This window comes from Neofelis nebulosa, chromosome 5 (assembly GCF_028018385.1).
Source record: "Neofelis nebulosa isolate mNeoNeb1 chromosome 5, mNeoNeb1.pri, whole genome shotgun sequence".
Taxonomy (NCBI): Eukaryota; Metazoa; Chordata; class Mammalia; order Carnivora; family Felidae; genus Neofelis; species Neofelis nebulosa.
Genome location: NC_080786.1, coordinates 113,547,125 through 113,565,563, shown reverse-complemented (window position 1 = coordinate 113,565,563; position 18,439 = coordinate 113,547,125). Strand labels below are relative to the sequence as shown.

At 40.1% G+C, this 18,439-nt stretch overlaps 1 protein-coding gene across 3 annotated transcripts in view; it reads left to right on the top strand.

Annotated features, from left to right (window-relative positions):
- The window catches only part of CRYBG3 (crystallin beta-gamma domain containing 3), a 131,027-nt gene that overhangs the window by 18,996 nt on the left and 93,592 nt on the right, over positions 1-18,439 (top strand). For 2 of the 3 annotated variants that reach the window (XM_058731653.1, XM_058731655.1), the window contains exon 3: positions 16,720-17,150. The exons of the other annotated variant lie outside the window; for it this stretch is intronic. In XM_058731653.1, coding sequence (XP_058587636.1) covers positions 16,720-17,150 — 431 coding nt within the window. The remainder of the gene's footprint in view (positions 1-16,719; positions 17,151-18,439) is intronic. 3 annotated transcript variants of the gene reach the window in all.

Below are 18,439 nucleotides of genomic sequence, written 5' to 3'. Positions count from 1 at the left end.
TGGATCACCTGATCTCCAGAGTTTCTTTTCCCTAGGACATTCTTTGATTTATGTTGTGTTTTCCCAAATGCTGCTGACATCTAATAGTACTTTAGGCGGGCAGTAGTTAACAACATGTTCTTGCATGCTCGTAGTATGTGATGGATATTTTTGATCAGCTCACATATGAACTGGCTTTTTTTTTTTTTTTTTTTTCTTCTACAGGACTAGCATGAAAAGTGTGTAAGCTACACACCTCCCTAGATAGTTACCGATAAGTGCGGTTAAAAATCCTTGAGAATCGGGGCGCCTGGGTGGCTCAGTCGGTTAAGCGTCCGACTTCGGCTCAGGTCACGATCTCGCGGTCCGCGGGTTCAAGCCCCGCGTCGGGCTCTGGGCTGATGGCTCAGAGCCTGGAGCCTGCTTCCGATTCTGTGTCTCCCTCTTTCTCTGCCCCTCCCCCGTTCATGCTGTGTCTCTCTCTGTCTGAAAAATAAATAAACGTTAAAAAAAAATTTAAAAAAAAAAATCCTTGAGAATCACGAAACCTTGTGACTTTTTTTTTTTTTTTTTCATTCATAAGTGGTTTACTAGAAATTGTACATTTGTTTTGTCAGGTGATACGATGCCAGATAGGTGACCAAGTTTTCGTAGCTGTACCACAGTCATGGAGTCTGTTCTCAGTTACTTTCTTCTTACATGATTTGTGACAGTCTATACAGGAGAATGCTTGTACTTCCCATGCATTCCAGAGTAAGTTAGCTTGGTCAGTGGGAGGACCACAAAGTCCAGTGAATTCTTCATTATTGATAGGGGGACTTTTTGTTGCTGTTTGTGTATTTGAGAGAGGGAGAGAGAGAGAGAATGAGAATGGGAGTGGGGGAGAAGCAGAGAGAGAAGAGAGGATCTCAAGCAGGCTCTGCGCTGTCAGCACAGAGCCTGATGCAGAGCTTGAACTCACCCTGAGATCATGACCTGAGCTGAAATCAAGAGTCAGGCGCTTAAATGACTGAGCCACCCAGGCGCTGCCTGATAGGGGGACCTTTTTTTTTTTTTTAGATATATAGATAATTTATTGTCAAATTGGTTTCCATACAACACCCAGTGCTCATCCCAACAGGTGCCCTCCTCAATGCCCATCACCCACTTTCTCCTCTCCCTCACAGGGGGACTTTTAAACATTATATAATTCAAAAGGCATTAGATATGGTTGAGATAAAGTTGTCTTCATTCTTTCCCATCATAGTCAACAATATAAATTTATTTTTTTAATTATTTTTAAAATTTTATTTTAGAAAGAATTCTCAAGTGGGGGAGAGATTTTTTTTTAAACTTTTTTTTTTTTTAACGTTTTATTTATTTTTGAGACAGAGACAGTATGAACGGGGGAGGGTCAGAGAGAGGGAGACACAGAATCTGAAACAGGCTCCAGGCTCTGAGCGGTCAGCACAGAGCCCGACGTGGGGCTCGAACTCACGGACCGCGAGATCATGACCTGAGCTGAAGTCGAGATCATGACCTGAGCTGAAGTCGGCTGCTTAACCGACTGAGCCACCCAGGTGCCCCTTGATTCTTTTTTTTTTTAATTTTTTGAAATATAATTTTTGAGAGAGAGAGGAACAGTATGAGTGGGGGGACGGGAGGGGCAAAGAGAGAGGGAGACACAGAATTAAGTAGGCTTCAGGCTCTGAGCTGTCAGCACAGAGCCTGATGTGGGGCTCAAACCCATGAGCCATGAGGTCATGACCTGAGCCATGATTGTCCCACCCAGGTGCCTGGAGGTGGGGAGGAAGAGAGAGGGAGGGAGGGGGAAAGGAAGAGGGAGGGAGGAAGATATTCTTAAGCAGGTCTCATGCTCAATGCGGAGACAAAATGGGGTTTGATCCTCGGATCCTGGGATCATAACCTGAGCTGAAATCAAGAGCCAGACACTCAACCAACTGAGCTACCCAGGCCCCCCTAAATTTTTTTGAAAGAAAATATCAGGATCTGATTTTTTTTTAACTTTATTGAAAGAAAAAAATCAGGATTACTTTGCTTTCTTTATCTTTCTTCATTTCTTTGTGAGTTTGACTATTAGATCCTGCTTTAAGGTTTTGTAACATTTCTGCCTACTCCTCTCCTACCTCCTCAACCAGTTGTTAGCCAGCCTGATGGTTGACCACTGCATGGGCTTTGTAGCTTTCTTCTTCAGTTTTTGCATGGTCTTGAGTTTCCTTACTTCAAGATTTTTACTTCTCTTGGTGTACATGCAGCCTTGCTCTTATGTTGTTTTACAGGAAATATTTTCTTTTGAGATCTCAAACTTCAAGGTTTCTTTGGCTACCAGCTACTGTCATTCCATCTTCTAATCCCTCATTGCCTCATTGTACCTATTCCTTAACCTTCACCAAACATTCCTGCTCTCCTTGCTGTGCCTCCCTTGTCTTGGTCTCTACTTGTTTTCCCACATGGCCTGTAACTGATACTGTACTACTTCAGCTATAATCTCACTAAAAAAAAAAACCTTCACTCTTCAAACTTGGTCTTCCCTATAGTCTTTCTTTCTACTTGCAGACAAAGGCACACCTTTGCAGATATGGTAAATATATATGTGGGACAAATATAGCAGCTGGACCTCTATTATTACAGTCTTTCTATCCATTCTTAATATCTTGGTTTGAATACCCAAGATAATTTCAGTTTGGGATCTGTGTTCCCAAGTAAATATGGTCCACAGTCTCAAAATTGTTTCTCTTATGATTTAAGGCTTAATTGGATTACTTACACATGGGCAGTCCACTGAACTCATATTGGAACGGCATCACGACACTCCCACTGGAGTGGCCTGAGCATTTTGGTCCTTTGGAAACTGTTAGTAAGATTTCTTCAACCTAGCCACACAGATCCAGTGGTTTAGATCCTATTTCTGCCATGCATAAAAAATATGTATTTTGATAATACCAATAGTCAACACCATTCCTTCAGGGAAAAAATGGGTCAGCAACAATATTTATGATCTTGTTATTATAAATAGTCTAAGTCTTTTCAGAAGCAAGTGGAATAAAACATGCATATTTGTTTACTTTCTAATAAGTAGTTTTCTGAAACACAGCACTCTACTGTAATGTGACATTTGTTACCATGCTTCCATCTTATTAATCTGAATTTTATGATAATGCCTTCTGGGATGAGGAAACATATGCAGCATTTTTCCTGTTGAGTCTGAAATGTAACAGATTTATGAATAATAAATGTTATCTGTTTCCTTTTGTATTTGATTTTAAGATACCAAATCAAGATGTTGAAGATTGTTTAGTTGTAAGTTTAAGCTACAAAATTTAATTGTATTTTTCAAACAACTAAAGACTATAGAAGCTTGATACCATGTCTGGACATCATTATATTCTTAGCTGTCACTTATATGCCATATAAGTTTTGCTGTTTTGCGAACATCAGTAGCTATTTCTAACACTTGGATTTGTCATTCCACTGATAAATTTATTTCTTTTATATGAATTAGGTTTCTATGGCTGGCAAAACTTGTAGATACTTAGTCCATATTCTACCTTTATTTTTCTATGGGATCTACACAGTCTTCGGTCTTGTAGCCTTAGACACCTGGTCTTGGTGCATTCACGCCTACTGTTATTTAAAAGAGTGGGAGACATGTTCTCATTCTCTGCTTCCAGCTACCAACTTCAGAGGAGTTTTCATCCCTTGTTGCCTTCCAAGGATAAACTTCCTTGGGCCCCTTTCTAGTGGTTTGGTCTCTTATTTCCTGCCTTCTCTTGGACCTTGCCTTGACTGTCCATCCCTCCATCTTTGCTGGCTTCTGTTTCTCTTCTTGTTTTTTATTTCTTTTTGTGGGTCTGGTTTCTTTTCAGTCTATCATTTCACTTCACTCCCTGTTTCTACCCAAAAGTTTCTTATGAAAGTCTGTTTCAATCATTGTTAAATTCTTGATCCTTTCAATTTGATTCCTATCTCTTTTCTAGTTTCCTCAGACATGGGAAGCTTAGTACTGTGCCTGGTACACATGTTATAAATACTCAGTAAGTGGTTAAATGAGTAAAAGTCATCCCATGAAACCAGTGACATCTTGCTAACCACAGTCAGTAGTCTTTTCTTAATTCTTAGTTTATTTAACCTATTGAGGCACTTAATTTTCCAGGTCTTGTCTTCTTTACAGAGATTTATTTTTTTATCTTTGCTTCCATAATATCATACTTTGTTTCATTTCCTGCCTCTGGTGAATACCTTCTGTTTCCTTCTGATTTTCTGGCTAAATGACTTTTCATATAGATGTTTCTCAAAGTCCTAGGTCTTCCTCAATGTCAGTCTTCCGAAGTAATTATCTTTCAGTCTTATTATTTTATTTTTTTGGCTCTCACATCTCTATTTGACATTGCTTTTTAACTCCAGACTTGAGCATCAGTGTTCCAGACATTTCTGCATGGATGGCCTTTGATACCTCAAATTCAGTCTGCCCAAAAGTCTTGCTATCTTCAGAGATGTTCTCTATATGTATTTGGTTGGGAGGTGAAGGTGATGGGAGGTAGGGAGGATCCTTCAACTGCTTAGGAAATGGGAAGAGCCCTGGGCTCACGTATTCTGTCCGAATATTTTCAACCAAACTCTACTTTTTATCCTGTGTCTCACACTGTCCTAAGTGGTACCTAGTGTCTTTAAAACCTGACCTTTTTCAGGTTGTCCATGGACTAGATTGTTTCCTTCATGATCAGAGCTCCCCCTTGGGTTGGAGCAGTTGGGTAGAAGTTGGGTTGGAGCAGTTGGGTAGAAGCTTCCTGTGGTCAGTTACCCTGCCTCCAGCTGCCTTTGCCTTCTAAACATTTTTTGAAATTTCTTATCCGCTAATATCTATTCTCTTCCTCTCTTTGTATTTATAACTTAAACATTTCCTTTACTATCATTTTGTAATGTTTTGTACAAGAGAAACAGTATGTGTGCTTCATCAACAGTGCTAATTAGAATTTTTATCTTTTTATAATTGAAGAAAGTGAATCTCAAAGATTGTCACTTAACAAACCTACACTGTTAGTGCGAGGAGACGAGAATTCAGATACAGTTCTGTATAATGTTCCGCATTTGTGAACTTAACTTATAAGATATATTCATAAACTAGATTTACCAAAAAGAAATCTTATTAAAAAATTAGATTCTATTTTCAGAAATGAGTCATTAGCTAAGTAAAGTGAATTGAATTTGGACCATAGGTTATAGATTCTCCAACCCAGCCCTAAATAAATTGATGGTTATTAGGCTTGTTCTCAATAGCTTGAAATCTGCTTTATATAAAATTTAACTTTTTCCCCATTTTAGAACTGCTACTTATAACTAATCATAAAACTTTCGTGAAGTTTCTAGAGTGGTTTTTAACAGGCGGTTTATAGATGCCTATGATGTACCTGTGAATAATCAAGGAGTATCAGTCTAGTGCATATTACTATGATTTATGATTCATAACATCTATTTTTAATCCTGTGAATAAGTCACTTAACAAAGACTCATACTTTTTTTTTTTTTTAATGTTTATTTATTTATTTTGAGAGAGGGAAAGAACATAAGCTGGGGAGGGGCAGAGAGAGGGAGAGAGAATCCCAACCAGGCTCTGTGCTGTCAGTGCGAAGCCTGCCATGGGGCTAGAACCCATGAACCACGAGGTCATGACCTGAGCTGAAATCAAGAGTTGACCACTTAACTGAGCCACCCAGACCCCCTCCACACACTTTTTATTTTTTTTTTTAACTATTGCTAGGTAAAGATGGGAAAATTGTAGCTCAAGAAGTTCTTATTGAAGAGAAATAGTCACTAACTGTTCCTTCTACTAATCTATTGAGTGTACAGTGTTGCTTAGTAAGATGGACATACTCAATATATACATCTGTTCATATTTTGATATGCGTAACTTCCTTCCTTATTGGTCTCTTTCAACTTTTTCTTGGCCGAAAGTGAAATGATAGCCAAATTTAAATATGTTAAATGTTTTCTTGGTTAGGCTAGGGGGAAGTTGCTTACTGGACTAATTTTTTAAATAAATTATGGCCTTAAATGCTTGCTATCTTTTTTCTCAGCAATACAGATAATAGCGGCAGTAAAATGTCAGTTTTATGTAGAGATTTTCAAATTTTTCTTTTTCAAATTTTTTTTTTTAATGTACTTACTTATTTTTGAAGGAGAGAGGGACAGAGCATGAGCAGGGAAGGGGCAGAGAGAGAGGGAGACACAGAATCCAAAGCAGGCTCCAGGTACTGAGCTGTCAGCACAGAGCCCGATGGGGGCTCAAACTCACGAATTGTGAGATATAACCTGAGCTGAAGTCGGACGCTTAACCGACTGAGCTGCCCAGGTGCCCCCAAATTTTTTTTTCAAATACAAGAACTCTTTAAAAAAAAAAAAATCAATTGTAATCACTTTTGGAACCCATTTATAAATAGATTAAAGCTTTAGTTGATAGGAATGTTGATGATGGAATGAGTTGTCTCATAGTGAGCCACTACCTATCTGCCTCTGCCAACCATGGGCCTCCTTGGAAAAGTTTTAAAATTACATGTGCAGTGATGGAAAGAACAGTCTTTGGAATCAGACAGATCTGGGCTTAAATCCCAGCTTTCCATGTGGTAGTTTTGTAATCTTGGAAAATTTACTCAACTTCTTTGAACTTTGGTTTGCTGATCTGCAGTGGGAGTGTGTGGAAGGTTGTTCAAATCCTGTTTCATAGAAGTGCTTTGGAGTTAACCAAGATAACACATACAGCACTACCTGATGCTGGACACAAAATAGGTACTCAGGAAAAGAGCTGCCTTCTTGCCATATAAAGTCTAGCTGAAACTTAGAAATAACTCTTTGAGAATGATGCTGACTTTTTCTGGGTGAATAGTATAGAAGTAGTTACTAGAAACATTAACTCTCTATCACATTTGAATAGAAGGCACACATGGAGGTACACACATTGAAATTTAGCCAGAAGTAAAAAATTCTCAGCCCTTAATTCCTTCTATAAAGACTGAGGCTGTCAGGTGCCCGAAGTGGAGATTGCACTGTGTATCACTGTGTAGTCCAGATGACCAAAGGAACTGCCAGGGCCAGAGCCTGTCAGTGTGGCTGGTGCTGGTCTGGGGCCTTGATCCTTAGAGTTCCGGGTGTTGAATGTAGTATAAGGTATCTGGTTTGATTTGTGGCAGCTCCATTCTGTCAGAGACCAGTAGTGGTCCTATTTTGTGGTATGATGGAGTACCTTATCAAATGGAAGCTGTCTATGAAAGGTTATCTACATACTCCAGATTTCTGTGAGTATATTTTCCTCCATGGGTGCCACATACTGATTTGAGAACATTAGAAGGGTGTTCCAGAAAGCTCTCATAGAATTAAAAACATTTATTCTTCTGGCCCAGTGTTTTCATCAGAGAAATCTTGATACCATAACAGAAAGGAGTGGCCTTTCTCCTATCTTATGTCATTTGGTTCCTCTTTCTTCTTTCGTTACACACCTGCCCTGGTTGATTGAATTTCTACCTACATCTTAACCCTTGACAAGGCTCACATCTGTCCTTCCAGCCCAATGTGTTCTCCTGAGCTTTAGGGTAAGAGAGCCAATTCTTTGCACCTTTCCTGTCAGTGTCACGGGGTATAAGATTTGACGGTCTCAAAGTTGAACTCAGTCTATTTTGTCCTAATTTCCTTCTCTTCTGTATTCCCTATCTTGCTTCAAGGTGCCGCCAATTACCCTATCTTGACATCTGGAAATGACTCTGTCATTTTGTCTCTTCATTGTGCCAGGGACCATCAACAGCCCTTTCTTCCTGTCCATACCCATTGCTACGCTATAGCTGAGACTTTTCATATTTTAGACTGGCAGTTTTTTACTCTCTTTTTTTTTTTCCTCTGACAAAGATGATAGATGACTGTCTTGGGTCACCTGTGGTTATGGGCACTTGTTTGGTACACTATATATAACTACATCCCTTTGTCAGAAATTACATGGAAATGAAAAACTGAAAGTATCATCACAGATAAAACTTGATTTCATGCTAGAGTATTTAAATTTATTTATTTATTTTGAGAGAGAGCACAAGCAGGGGAGGGGGAGAAAGAGAGAGAATCGCAAGCAGGCTCTGCAGGGTCAGTGCAGAGCCTTATGTGGCCCTTGAATTCATGAAACTGTGAAATCATGATCTAAGCCTAAGTCAAGAGTCAGATGGCTTAACTGACTAAACCACCCAGGTACCCCCCACTCTAGAATACTATTTGTAAGTGAAATTTCAGCTTTTTAAAAATGTATTTTTTTAGAGACAGAGTGTGAGCAGGGGAGGGGCAGAGAGGGAGACACAGAATCCGAAGCAGCTCCAGGCTCTGAGCTGTGAGCACAGAGCCCAATGTGGGGTTCAACTCACAGACCATGAGATCATGACCTGAGCCGAAATCAAACGCTTAACTGACTGAGCCACCCAAGTGCCCCAAACTTCAGCTTTTTAACTAATTTTAGTAATAAATTATTTGTGACATCTCAAAACTCATCACAGCACAGATATGTCATGACTAAAAGTTGCAGATAACTTATTATGTTAAACAATAACCAGATTAGTCAGGGTGAAATAATTGATGTCCAACCGGCTGGCCTGTTCTAATTTTTTAGTGGAAAAATAATTCTGTGATAAAAATGTAATACTACATTTTCAAACAAAAATTCCTTTAACAATAAGGGTATAAATAGCTCACCTTTGCACCTTACCATTAGTTGTGAAACCCATTTATTGGAAAAAAGTATTCATGTAAATATGTCTCAATAGTTTATAGTTAAACAACATCCCACAAATTAAATCCATTATGATGAAAGTAAATAGTGATTTTGATTAAAAATTTTAGCACTACTTAAACTATAGCTAACTCAGGATATCAGTAAAAATCTGCTAATAAATATCTCCCTCAAAACTGAAGAAATAGTAACTATTGGTGGTAGAATTTCAAAATTTGGCAAATTTGTCAGGTAATGTGTTAACAGCCAGATGTCTTAGCAAACCAACTAGAATTCTCTAGTAAGCAGCTGTTTTTTTTAGTTTATGAGTGTCAGATTTTAGTACCTGTTAATAATTTAGGTGATAGTCTTCCTTTTGGTGAAAGCATATAAAATTGTTTGCCTTTACCTTGTGGTGGCAGGGAAAACAGGATGGTAGGGATGTTTATTGGAAGAACATGTGCATAGGTGATTTTTATTCTGAAAAACCTGAGTTGTATTAGAAATTTCCCAGGCAAAGAGGACAAGGAATAAGTGGTCTCAGCAGTGGGAATAGCATTATTGCAAGGATGTTCTGTAGTAAGAAGAGAGAGGGGAGAGAGGAGATGGAGAAGGACTGAATGAGGATGGATATGATGACATTAGGCATTGCAAGCATTGTGAGTGGCAAGAGATGAAATTGGAGAAAGACACAGGGGCCTCCACCCACCAGTACCTTGAGTGCCATACTTGAGAGTTTGGATTTTATCCTGACAGCAATGTATAGCCTTTAAAGGTCTTTAAGGATGATCAGATTTGAATTCTAAAAGACTGCTCTAGTTTTTATCTGGAGAGTAGACTGGGGACAGTGCAAGCAAGGAAACAGATTAAGTCACTGCTGGCAGTATTCTAGGGGAGAGGTCATGGTATCCTGATGATTTTGTCTGACTTTTTAACAAATGGGAATGTTAAGGTTTGCAGAAAAAGGAAGAGTGGAAACAAAGCATAGTCAGGTCAGTTTTGGATGTGTTTAGCTAGAGGTTCCAATGAAGTATCCAGGTGGATATGGATGGTGAATTGATAGTTATAACTAATATATCAGATACACTGTCTGAGCTACAAATAAAAATCTGGGAATCCTCTGATTAATCTGTGGGAAATGAAACCTGATAAGATGATCATGAAGATAAAGCAGTCCTAGGCTGGAAATTGAAGCAACATGTTACATAAGGGATGGCTAGAATGATGTGAACTGGAAGGAGATGGAAAAAGTTTAGAGAAGAAGGTAGATCTCAGAGTAATGTCATAGAAGCCAAAGGAAGATTGGTTATCAGGAAGGGATTAAATCTCACATTCTGCAGACACTCATGTAAGAGCAGGACGAGGCGGGGGGAAAGTATATTAGCAAGTAGGACAGTGTATTTTAGAGATTGTGGTCAGCACAACTGAGGAGGAAGCTAGATTATGCAAGCGCTTAAAGAGTGATTTGGGAGGAAAGGGGAAAGAAGATGGTGAGAGTTAGGAATCCTTTTTTGAGGAGGTTGTTAGTAAAGAGTGGAGAGGGCTTTCCTTGGACATTTACTTATGAACGGTGGGCTAACAGAAGGGGCAGATGAGGAACTTTAATTCCCAAGGAGACAACAAGGACTCAACTTGTGCCATGGTGGAGAAATTCGCCTTGGGTGAGGAGTCCTTCCTTCATGAAGAGCATCAGTGAAGGAAGCCGCGCAGATCCTGCTAGAGTCAGAGCTGTGAGGGATCATCTGCATGAAAGAGAGGGTAGGGGGCTCTGCTGAGCAAGTCTGTGGGATAATGAAGGGAGTAGGAGAGGTGGGAAGTAGCTGCTGTGGAAAATAAGGAAAGAGTACAGACAGATTTCCAGCAGAGGCTGTAAATTGTGAATTATTGGCTGCCTGTATCTGCATAGCGTGCATATACTTGGGGCTTTTTAAAGCAAGACTCATTCGCTTAGGCAGAAAAGATAAAACTGGAAATTTTCTGGGTGGGGATGGTCAAGGAATAAAACAAAGAGACTTTGAGGTTATTCGTCATTTGAGAGCCAGATAGAAAATACAGGAAATTTTGTGGGAACTGAAAGGGACAGTGTAAGAGAGGACAGAAGCTGTGATCAGGCAGGGGACAGTGTGGTAAGACAGCCGGAAAGATGAGAAGGTGGGGACACTGGGGAATGCTTGAGATGGAGTTTCAGAGGTGACACAGTCATGGGTAACCACTAGGGTCAGAGTTAACCAAAGAGGCAAGAAAAGTGGCAGTGGAAGTCACTGGAGTTGAGGGCGCTCAGGATGTGTGAGTCAGGGTGTCTGAAGTATTACCCTTGCTATGTGCAGTAAAGGCACAGTCTGAGGTAGAAAGGATGATGAAGTCAGATGCTTGACACAGTAAAGGAAGAGTCACCTGGCTCTTCACTGTTTTCCACTCAACAGTCTCTATGATGACACACTCTACCCCATGACCTTTTTGACCTTATGTCCTGTGCTAATCACAATGTTGGGACAGCACCTGCCACCTGTTCCCTGCTATAGACTGCTCATAGGAGGTGATACACTCCAATACTAGTTAGACCTGCAAACAAATTCTTACATCACTAGAATGTGGGTTCCATGAAAGCAGTGCTCTTGGTGGTTTTTTGTTTTGTTGTTTTTACTGTTGCATCTAAACACCTGGAATGGTATCCTTTTGTTCATTATTTACTGAATGAGTGAATGCTTTCAAGTTTGCCTTGACCCTAACTGCTACTTGGTATACCCATTTCAGCCAATTACTACTACATTCCCCAAAAACAATCTTCCAGGTGTTCTCTATTTCGGGAACCCAAATCCCAGCTCCACCTATGTGTCCCTCCTTTGGCTTGTTATCTCTCCTCTCACTTTACTGAGGTCACAGCCACTTGTTGGACCTTGATCTTTGGCTTCTCCCCTCACAGCATTGCTCAGGTCTTAGCCACTTCCTTACCTCTTTACCTGGAAGGGGGAAATGTCTCTACTCTTCTCTAAGGATAATACTTGCCCTTTATTATTATTAGAAGTATTAGAGACTATACTGGTCTCTATCTGACATTGTGCTTTTTATTCTGGAACCTGCCATCCTTCTCTCTTGTATAGTAGTTACTCCCTTTCCAGTAGGTGCAGAGCCGATCCACAGAACAGGATCAAAAAGCCATCTAGGGGTGCCTGGGTGGCTCAGTCCGTTGGGTGTCTGACTTTGGCTCAGGTCATGATCTCACGGTTTGTGACTTTGAGCCCTACATCAGGCTCTGTGCTGACAGCTCAGCTGCCTGGAGCCTGCTTCAGATTCTGTGTCTCCCTCTGTCTCTGTTCTTCCCCCACTCGCACTCTGTCTCTCTCTCTCTCTCTCTCTCTCAAAAATAAATAAAGATTAAAGAAAAATTTTTTAAAAAATACATCTATCTTGGACCTTAAACTCTCATATTCTGTCTTTTTTTTTTTTTTTTTTTTTTTTAAGTAAAAAAACTTCTCAGAGTGCTCCCTTCTATTTATGGACTGTTCCTATTCCCTGTTTAACTACTACTGGCTTAACACCTTGAGTTGGAGGCTGTACTCGCAAGTTCCTGAGCTGTTGCAACTATTTCTTCTGCATTCTTCAGGCTTCTCTATAGTCCTAGTTCCTCATTTACTAACTCAACAACTATTGGAGAGCACCTCTTATTGTCAGGAACATTTCAAGTGCTAGAGAAACTACACTGTATAAAATAGACAAAAATCCCTGCACTTGCAGTTTTTACTTTCTATAGGAAGAAACAGATATTAAATAATATAAGTGTATGTGTGTGTGTATTTGATATTGGCAAGTACAAAGGAGAAAAATCAGAGGATACTGGCACTTTCATAGTGGAGGAATTTACTATTTTAGCATGACTGGGGAAGGTTTCAATGAAGAGATGACTTTCCAATAAAGGTCTGAATGGGAGTGAGTCATACAGCTATGTGGGGGAAGAACATTCTAAGCAGAAAGAGTAGATGTACAATTCCTGAGGTATGAGTGTACCTAATGTTTCTGAAGAACAGTGGGAGACGATAGTCACCTTTCTTGCCCTCACATTGGCATTTGTCATTTAGTCCCCATTTGCTTTTAGAAATCCTCGTTGTCCTTTGCAACCAGTATTCTGGAGGGATGAGCTGGTCTGGTTTTTGCCTTTTCCATCGCTCAGTCATATCTTCTCTATTTGCACCTTTTTAAAATCTTTTTTTCCTGAGGGCTCTTTTGTTGGTCCCCCCCTTTATCCTGCACACACTGTGTTTTGCCAAATTGCATTCTTAAACTATGCTTCTGAGTATTTTCCAGACATCTCAACTTGTACATCACCAGGGGACCAAAAATTCAATGTATTTGCCATCTAAGTAATTTGTTGCCTTATCTCCTCCCAACCCCACAAAGGCCCTAATCTCACCTCTCCTATTTCCCATATCCATTTTTTGGCTTTACTCAAATAGTTGCCCTATTTAGAAAACTTAGTTGTCTCTGACTTTGTTGTCCCTCTCCCTCTGCTTCTGTGAGTCATCTTATCAACCTCATTCTCTATTCTCTTTACCCCAGTCTTCTTCAGCCTCACCACTGCCATGACAAACATAGTTCATACTTCTGTTTTTGAACATACTATACTGTGTGTCTAGGATTCTCTTCTCAGCCTTTAGGAGCAAGCTCAGATGTTCCCTCCTCCTTACAGTGGATTCTCCCCATCCCCAGTCAAGTTCATTGTATCCTACATTGTGTGCATACCTCTTCTAAGCCCCACACAGTGGCACAGTGATAACCATCTTGCCTAAACTATAAGCACGTTGAGGCCAAAGCTACATTTCACTAATCAGTGTCCCTAATGCTTTTCTATGCTTCCATGTATTGGGGACATAGCAAAGAGAGTAGAGAGATGGATGAAATTGACCTAAGGGCACTGCATTGCAACAAATTGTGTACGAAGGAAAAAAAATGTCCCAGTTCCCCAGATAACATATGCCTTCGTCAGTAGCCTTTGTATGTTATGTTCAGAATACCAACATCTTTGAGAACAACTGGAATTGATGTTTTGTTTGCTTGGATCCTGACTGCTTTCATTCTACTCCTTGGAACATTGGCAGACAGTCCTGCTGGCAGACAGCACTGGCCCTAGCTTGTGGCAGGCTGAATTTTATTGTTGTTTAGGCTGAGGGGAAAGAGCAGCTGTTTCAGATCAGACTTAAAATTTTAATTATATAAATATAGAATTTATTGTGTTACTTTGAATAGCAGTACACTTTTCTGCTAGTTTTTGTTTCTAGATTTAGATACTTTTTTTTCTTGTTATAAACAAATTTCTCGTGAAATTTAGGGAGAAATTAAGCAATGGAGACATCTAAGGACAAAAAAAAATGCTCTTCAGTAAACTGAAGATACAGAGATTCTAGAATAGCAAAGAAGCTGGAAATTGGGGGGCATCTGGGTGACTCAGTCAGTTAAGTGTCCTACTCTTGGTTTCAGCTCAGGTCATGATCTCACAGTTCATGAGTTCGAGCCCCGGGTCTGGCTTTGCACTGATAGCACAGAGCCTGCTTGGGATTCTCTCTCTCCCCCTCTCCCTTTGCCCATCCCTGGCCTGCTCTCTCTCTTTCTCTCTATAAAAATAAATAAACATTAAAATTAAAAATATATATATTTAAATACTGAAAATTGGGAAGGAAAAACAAACAATTGTTTTAAAAAATTATGTATAACTCTAAAAAGGTTAAGTGTAAATGCTTTCACTTAGCAAACATATCTTTTTTTTTTGTTTAGAAAGCAGTCTACAGTATTTTGAAAGGTCAAGTAAAAAATGATAGTTGAGGCAGTGAAATAGTTTTTTTTTTCCTTAGTGTGTGCACACATGTAAGCAGGGGAGAGAGGCGGGGGGAGAGCGAGAGCACCCCAGGCAGGCTCTATGGTAAGTGCGGAGCCCAACACAGGGCTCGATCCCACGACCCTGAGATCATGACCTCAGCCGGTATCAAGAGTCAGATGCCTATATAATATTTTGGACAGAAATTATTCTTGGGATTTTATTGATGTCAAAAAATGTAATCTCCATATTCTCTTAATTTTCCTTGTTTTAAAAAAAAATCCATTGCCCAATTTTATAAGACTCTTGTGAATCTTTAAAGCATTTTAAGAATATTTACAATATTCTAATGAATGGCCTATAGTTTACTTCCTTCAAATAGCTACCCAGGAAGAGCAGTCATTCATACTAACTATAGAAAAAAAAAAATCACCATTCTGTTCATGTTACAGTCTTAGTTCCTTTTGACAGGAAGAAATGTTGTGGCTGATAATTACAACAAATTAAATGGCATAAAGAACAAAAAAATGTATATCTTCATACACAGAAGCATTTTCAAAATGTCAGCTAGCATTTCTCTTGCCAAACTAAGAGGCTCTTTATGCTGTTTTTGGGAAGAGAGGGCACAACTGATTTATAACACAGGCTCCCATGATGAGCAGAAACTTGGAGGGATGAGGTGGCGACGTGTGGGATCAAGTTGCAGTTGAAACCAGTAAAAGGTGAGACTTTGAGTGACTCTGGAAGGTTGATGATATTCTAAATGTAGAGACTCACAAGTTTTATTAAGCTCCTGACTCATAGAAAAAGAATGCTATCTGTGTATTTCCTCAAAAATACCCTCTGACTCCCAAGGTGGGAACAAACTTAAAATACTGTTTGCTTGAAATTAATTTCCAGGGCTTATAGGTCCTAAACATTTTCTCAAGCTTGAATATGCTAAATTTTATTAGCAGTTAGTGGAACACTTCTTTAAACTGTTTTGAATTTGGATTAAAATATGGGACAAGTTAAATAACATTATAATTATGATGCTCTTGCCTGCTTGAGGATCAGCCTCTTAATAAAACTTTATCGTGTGAACGTACAGTGCCCTAAGGTGGTTTTACCTTGGTGTACCGACCTTTCTCTGACTCGCACTTGAGCTTTCCTTTTATGAGGACTAGTGAGCTTGACATCTGACAGATACTGTCAGACAGACATTCCTTTTACAAGTAGGTGAGCAGGCACAGGCTGAGTTGGCACATGGGCATAAAGCTCTTGAAGCTTCAGGAAAGAGTGTGACATGGAATGTCGATACAGCAGCTCAGTCTTTCCTCACAGAGAGTGCACATGAATATGCTTTGCTTTCCTAGTAACTTAACTATGAGCAGGTGAAACACACCTGCAGAACTGTTGAACATCTGCAGGAATTCCCAGTACTGCCCAGGCTTTGCATTAATGCACATCTCAGGGTTTTGTGTTTTACTATTAAGGATAGTGGACTTTTCCTCTGAATTGATAGACCATGTTGCTGTCTTTCCTCATCTTATTGAGGAACAGTTTTACACAATGTGGCGGCTTCGTGGGTTAGCACAGTGCCGAAATGAGGTCTATTTAGGTATTGTCTGATGGTCCAGAGTGCTTGAAAGTACTGTCCATTAGCTCAGAGTAATGAAAGCCGCATTTAAATATACATAACATATGCCATGGTCTGTCCCTTTACTTACCTCTCCATATACATCTTTCACTCTTCTCATTGTGTACCCAAACTCCGTTCATCTTTAACTCTTTAGAAACTGACACATCACTAAATAGAGTTGGGGGGAGGGGAGGAGGAGGAGATGAGAGATGGGGATGGAGGGAGATGCATAAGCATCACAGAGTCACATATTAGGTCTCCTTCAAAGGGCACTTCTAGGAATCATCCTCTGAGTTAACCTCCTCTGCTGTCACTGCTACCAAACCTGGACTGCTTACTCCTGTTCTGGCTTCCCACTCATGCTGTACTTCTCTCTCTGTGTGACGTTTACTATACAGCTTTAATGTGTGCTGACCATGCCCTTCATTAGACTGTAAAGGGCCCGAGGAATCAGAAGCCATCAGTCTTACAAATGTATCCCTGGCCTCTGGCACACAGTGTGTCGTATAATAGGTTATTGGTCAATCTGTGTTATTTTTTAAATGATGATGTTTATAATTCTCTATCTTGTTTTCAAAGATTCCCCAAAGTGAGCACAAAAGGAACCATGCTGAGAAGCTAATCGCTCTTCCAATGCAGGAAGATTCCAAAAAGCCAAATGACCTCTCCCGCTCCACTTCAGATACCAAAATAGGAGAAAGTGATAGGCAGCCGAAGGAAAGCTTTTTTCAGTTTCTTGGTAACTTATTCAATATCTCAGGAAAATCATCTCTTGGTGATGCCAAGCAGTCTTCTTTCAAGGATGACCATGACAAAACTGAGAAAGATTTACAAAATCCCAGTGACCGTCCTGAGGAAGGGGTCAAAAGAGAAAGGGAGATTTTCGGTGGCTCCCTGGGAACCCAGGCACTTCCAGCCGAAGAACCGGAGTCCAACTCAGCAGAGCCCTCAGATTCCTTTTCTTTGGATACAACACAAGACAGTGAACAGGAAACCAGTGATTTACTAAAGTAAGTTTACAATTTACTTAGCCAGAAAGTTAAACTTATGGACCTAGCTCTTAAGCCTTACTTCTAACCCTGATTAATTAAGGGAATTGGAAAAAGTATTGTGTAATGTCTTCGCTACTAGGTAAACAACAACAACAACAAAAATTGTGTGATTTTGTGTACCATACATATAACCTAGGACCTTTCGTGCTATTTTAGGGGGCAGTACCAATACCTTTTAGGTGCTAACTTTGTCAGTACGATATTTATTTCTAATTTAAGACTTCCTTGAATGAGAGTGTTTTCTGTTGTCCGAATTCTTCCTGTATTAGGACAGGCAGTAAGACCAGTGTCTGCATTTTGGGAACAGAAATGGTGCTAAGGAGGGGTGCCTGGGTGGCTCAGTTGGTGCTAAGGGGGGGTGCTTGGGTGGCCCAGTTGGTCAGGTCATGTCTCACAGTTCGTGAGTTCAAGGCCCGCATCAGTCTCTGTGCTGACAGCTCAGAGCCTGGAGCCTGCATCAGATTCTGTGTCTCCCTGTCTCTGTCCCTTCCTTGCTTATACCCTTAGCTTGGTGCTAAGGTTTGTATGCACATTCTATTCATAAATTTCCTTTGTGGAATGACAATAAAGGGGTTAAGAAAAGAAATTAAATTGACTCTACTTGTAAAACTAGCCTTGTGATGCTTTTCCACAGCTCTGAGAAACTGAAATCTTGTGTAGATATAAGGATTATTTCATCATCCCTTTTTTTCTGTCTTTGATTAACAGGTGCCAACTTGTTTTTCTTTTGCTCAAATGAACCTGGAAGGAATATTTTTTACTTAGAAAATGTATATAACAGGGGCGCCTGGGTGGCGCAGTCGGTTAAGCATCCGACTTCAGCCAGGTCACGATCTCGCGGTCCGTGAGTTCGAGCCCCGCGTCAGGCTCTGGGCTGATGGCTCGGAGCCTGGAGCCTGTTTCCGATTCTGTGTCTCCCTCTCTCTCTGCCCCTCCCCCGTTCATGCTCTGTCTCTCTCTGTCCCAAAAATAAATAAAAAACGTTGAAAAAAAAAATTAAAAAAAAAAAAAAAAAAAAAAGAAAATGTATATAACAATGTTTGGTCCATTAGTCATTTTGTGTAACTTAGTAGTATTCATTCATAACTAATAAGTATCTGTTGCATTGATTTTTATTTAAAGATGTTTTTATTTATTTTGAGAGTGAGAGAGAGCATGAACTGGGGAGGGGCAGAGAGAGAGGGAGGGAGAGAACCCCACGCAGGCTTTACACTGTCAGTGGAGAGCCCAATCAATGTAGGGCTCAA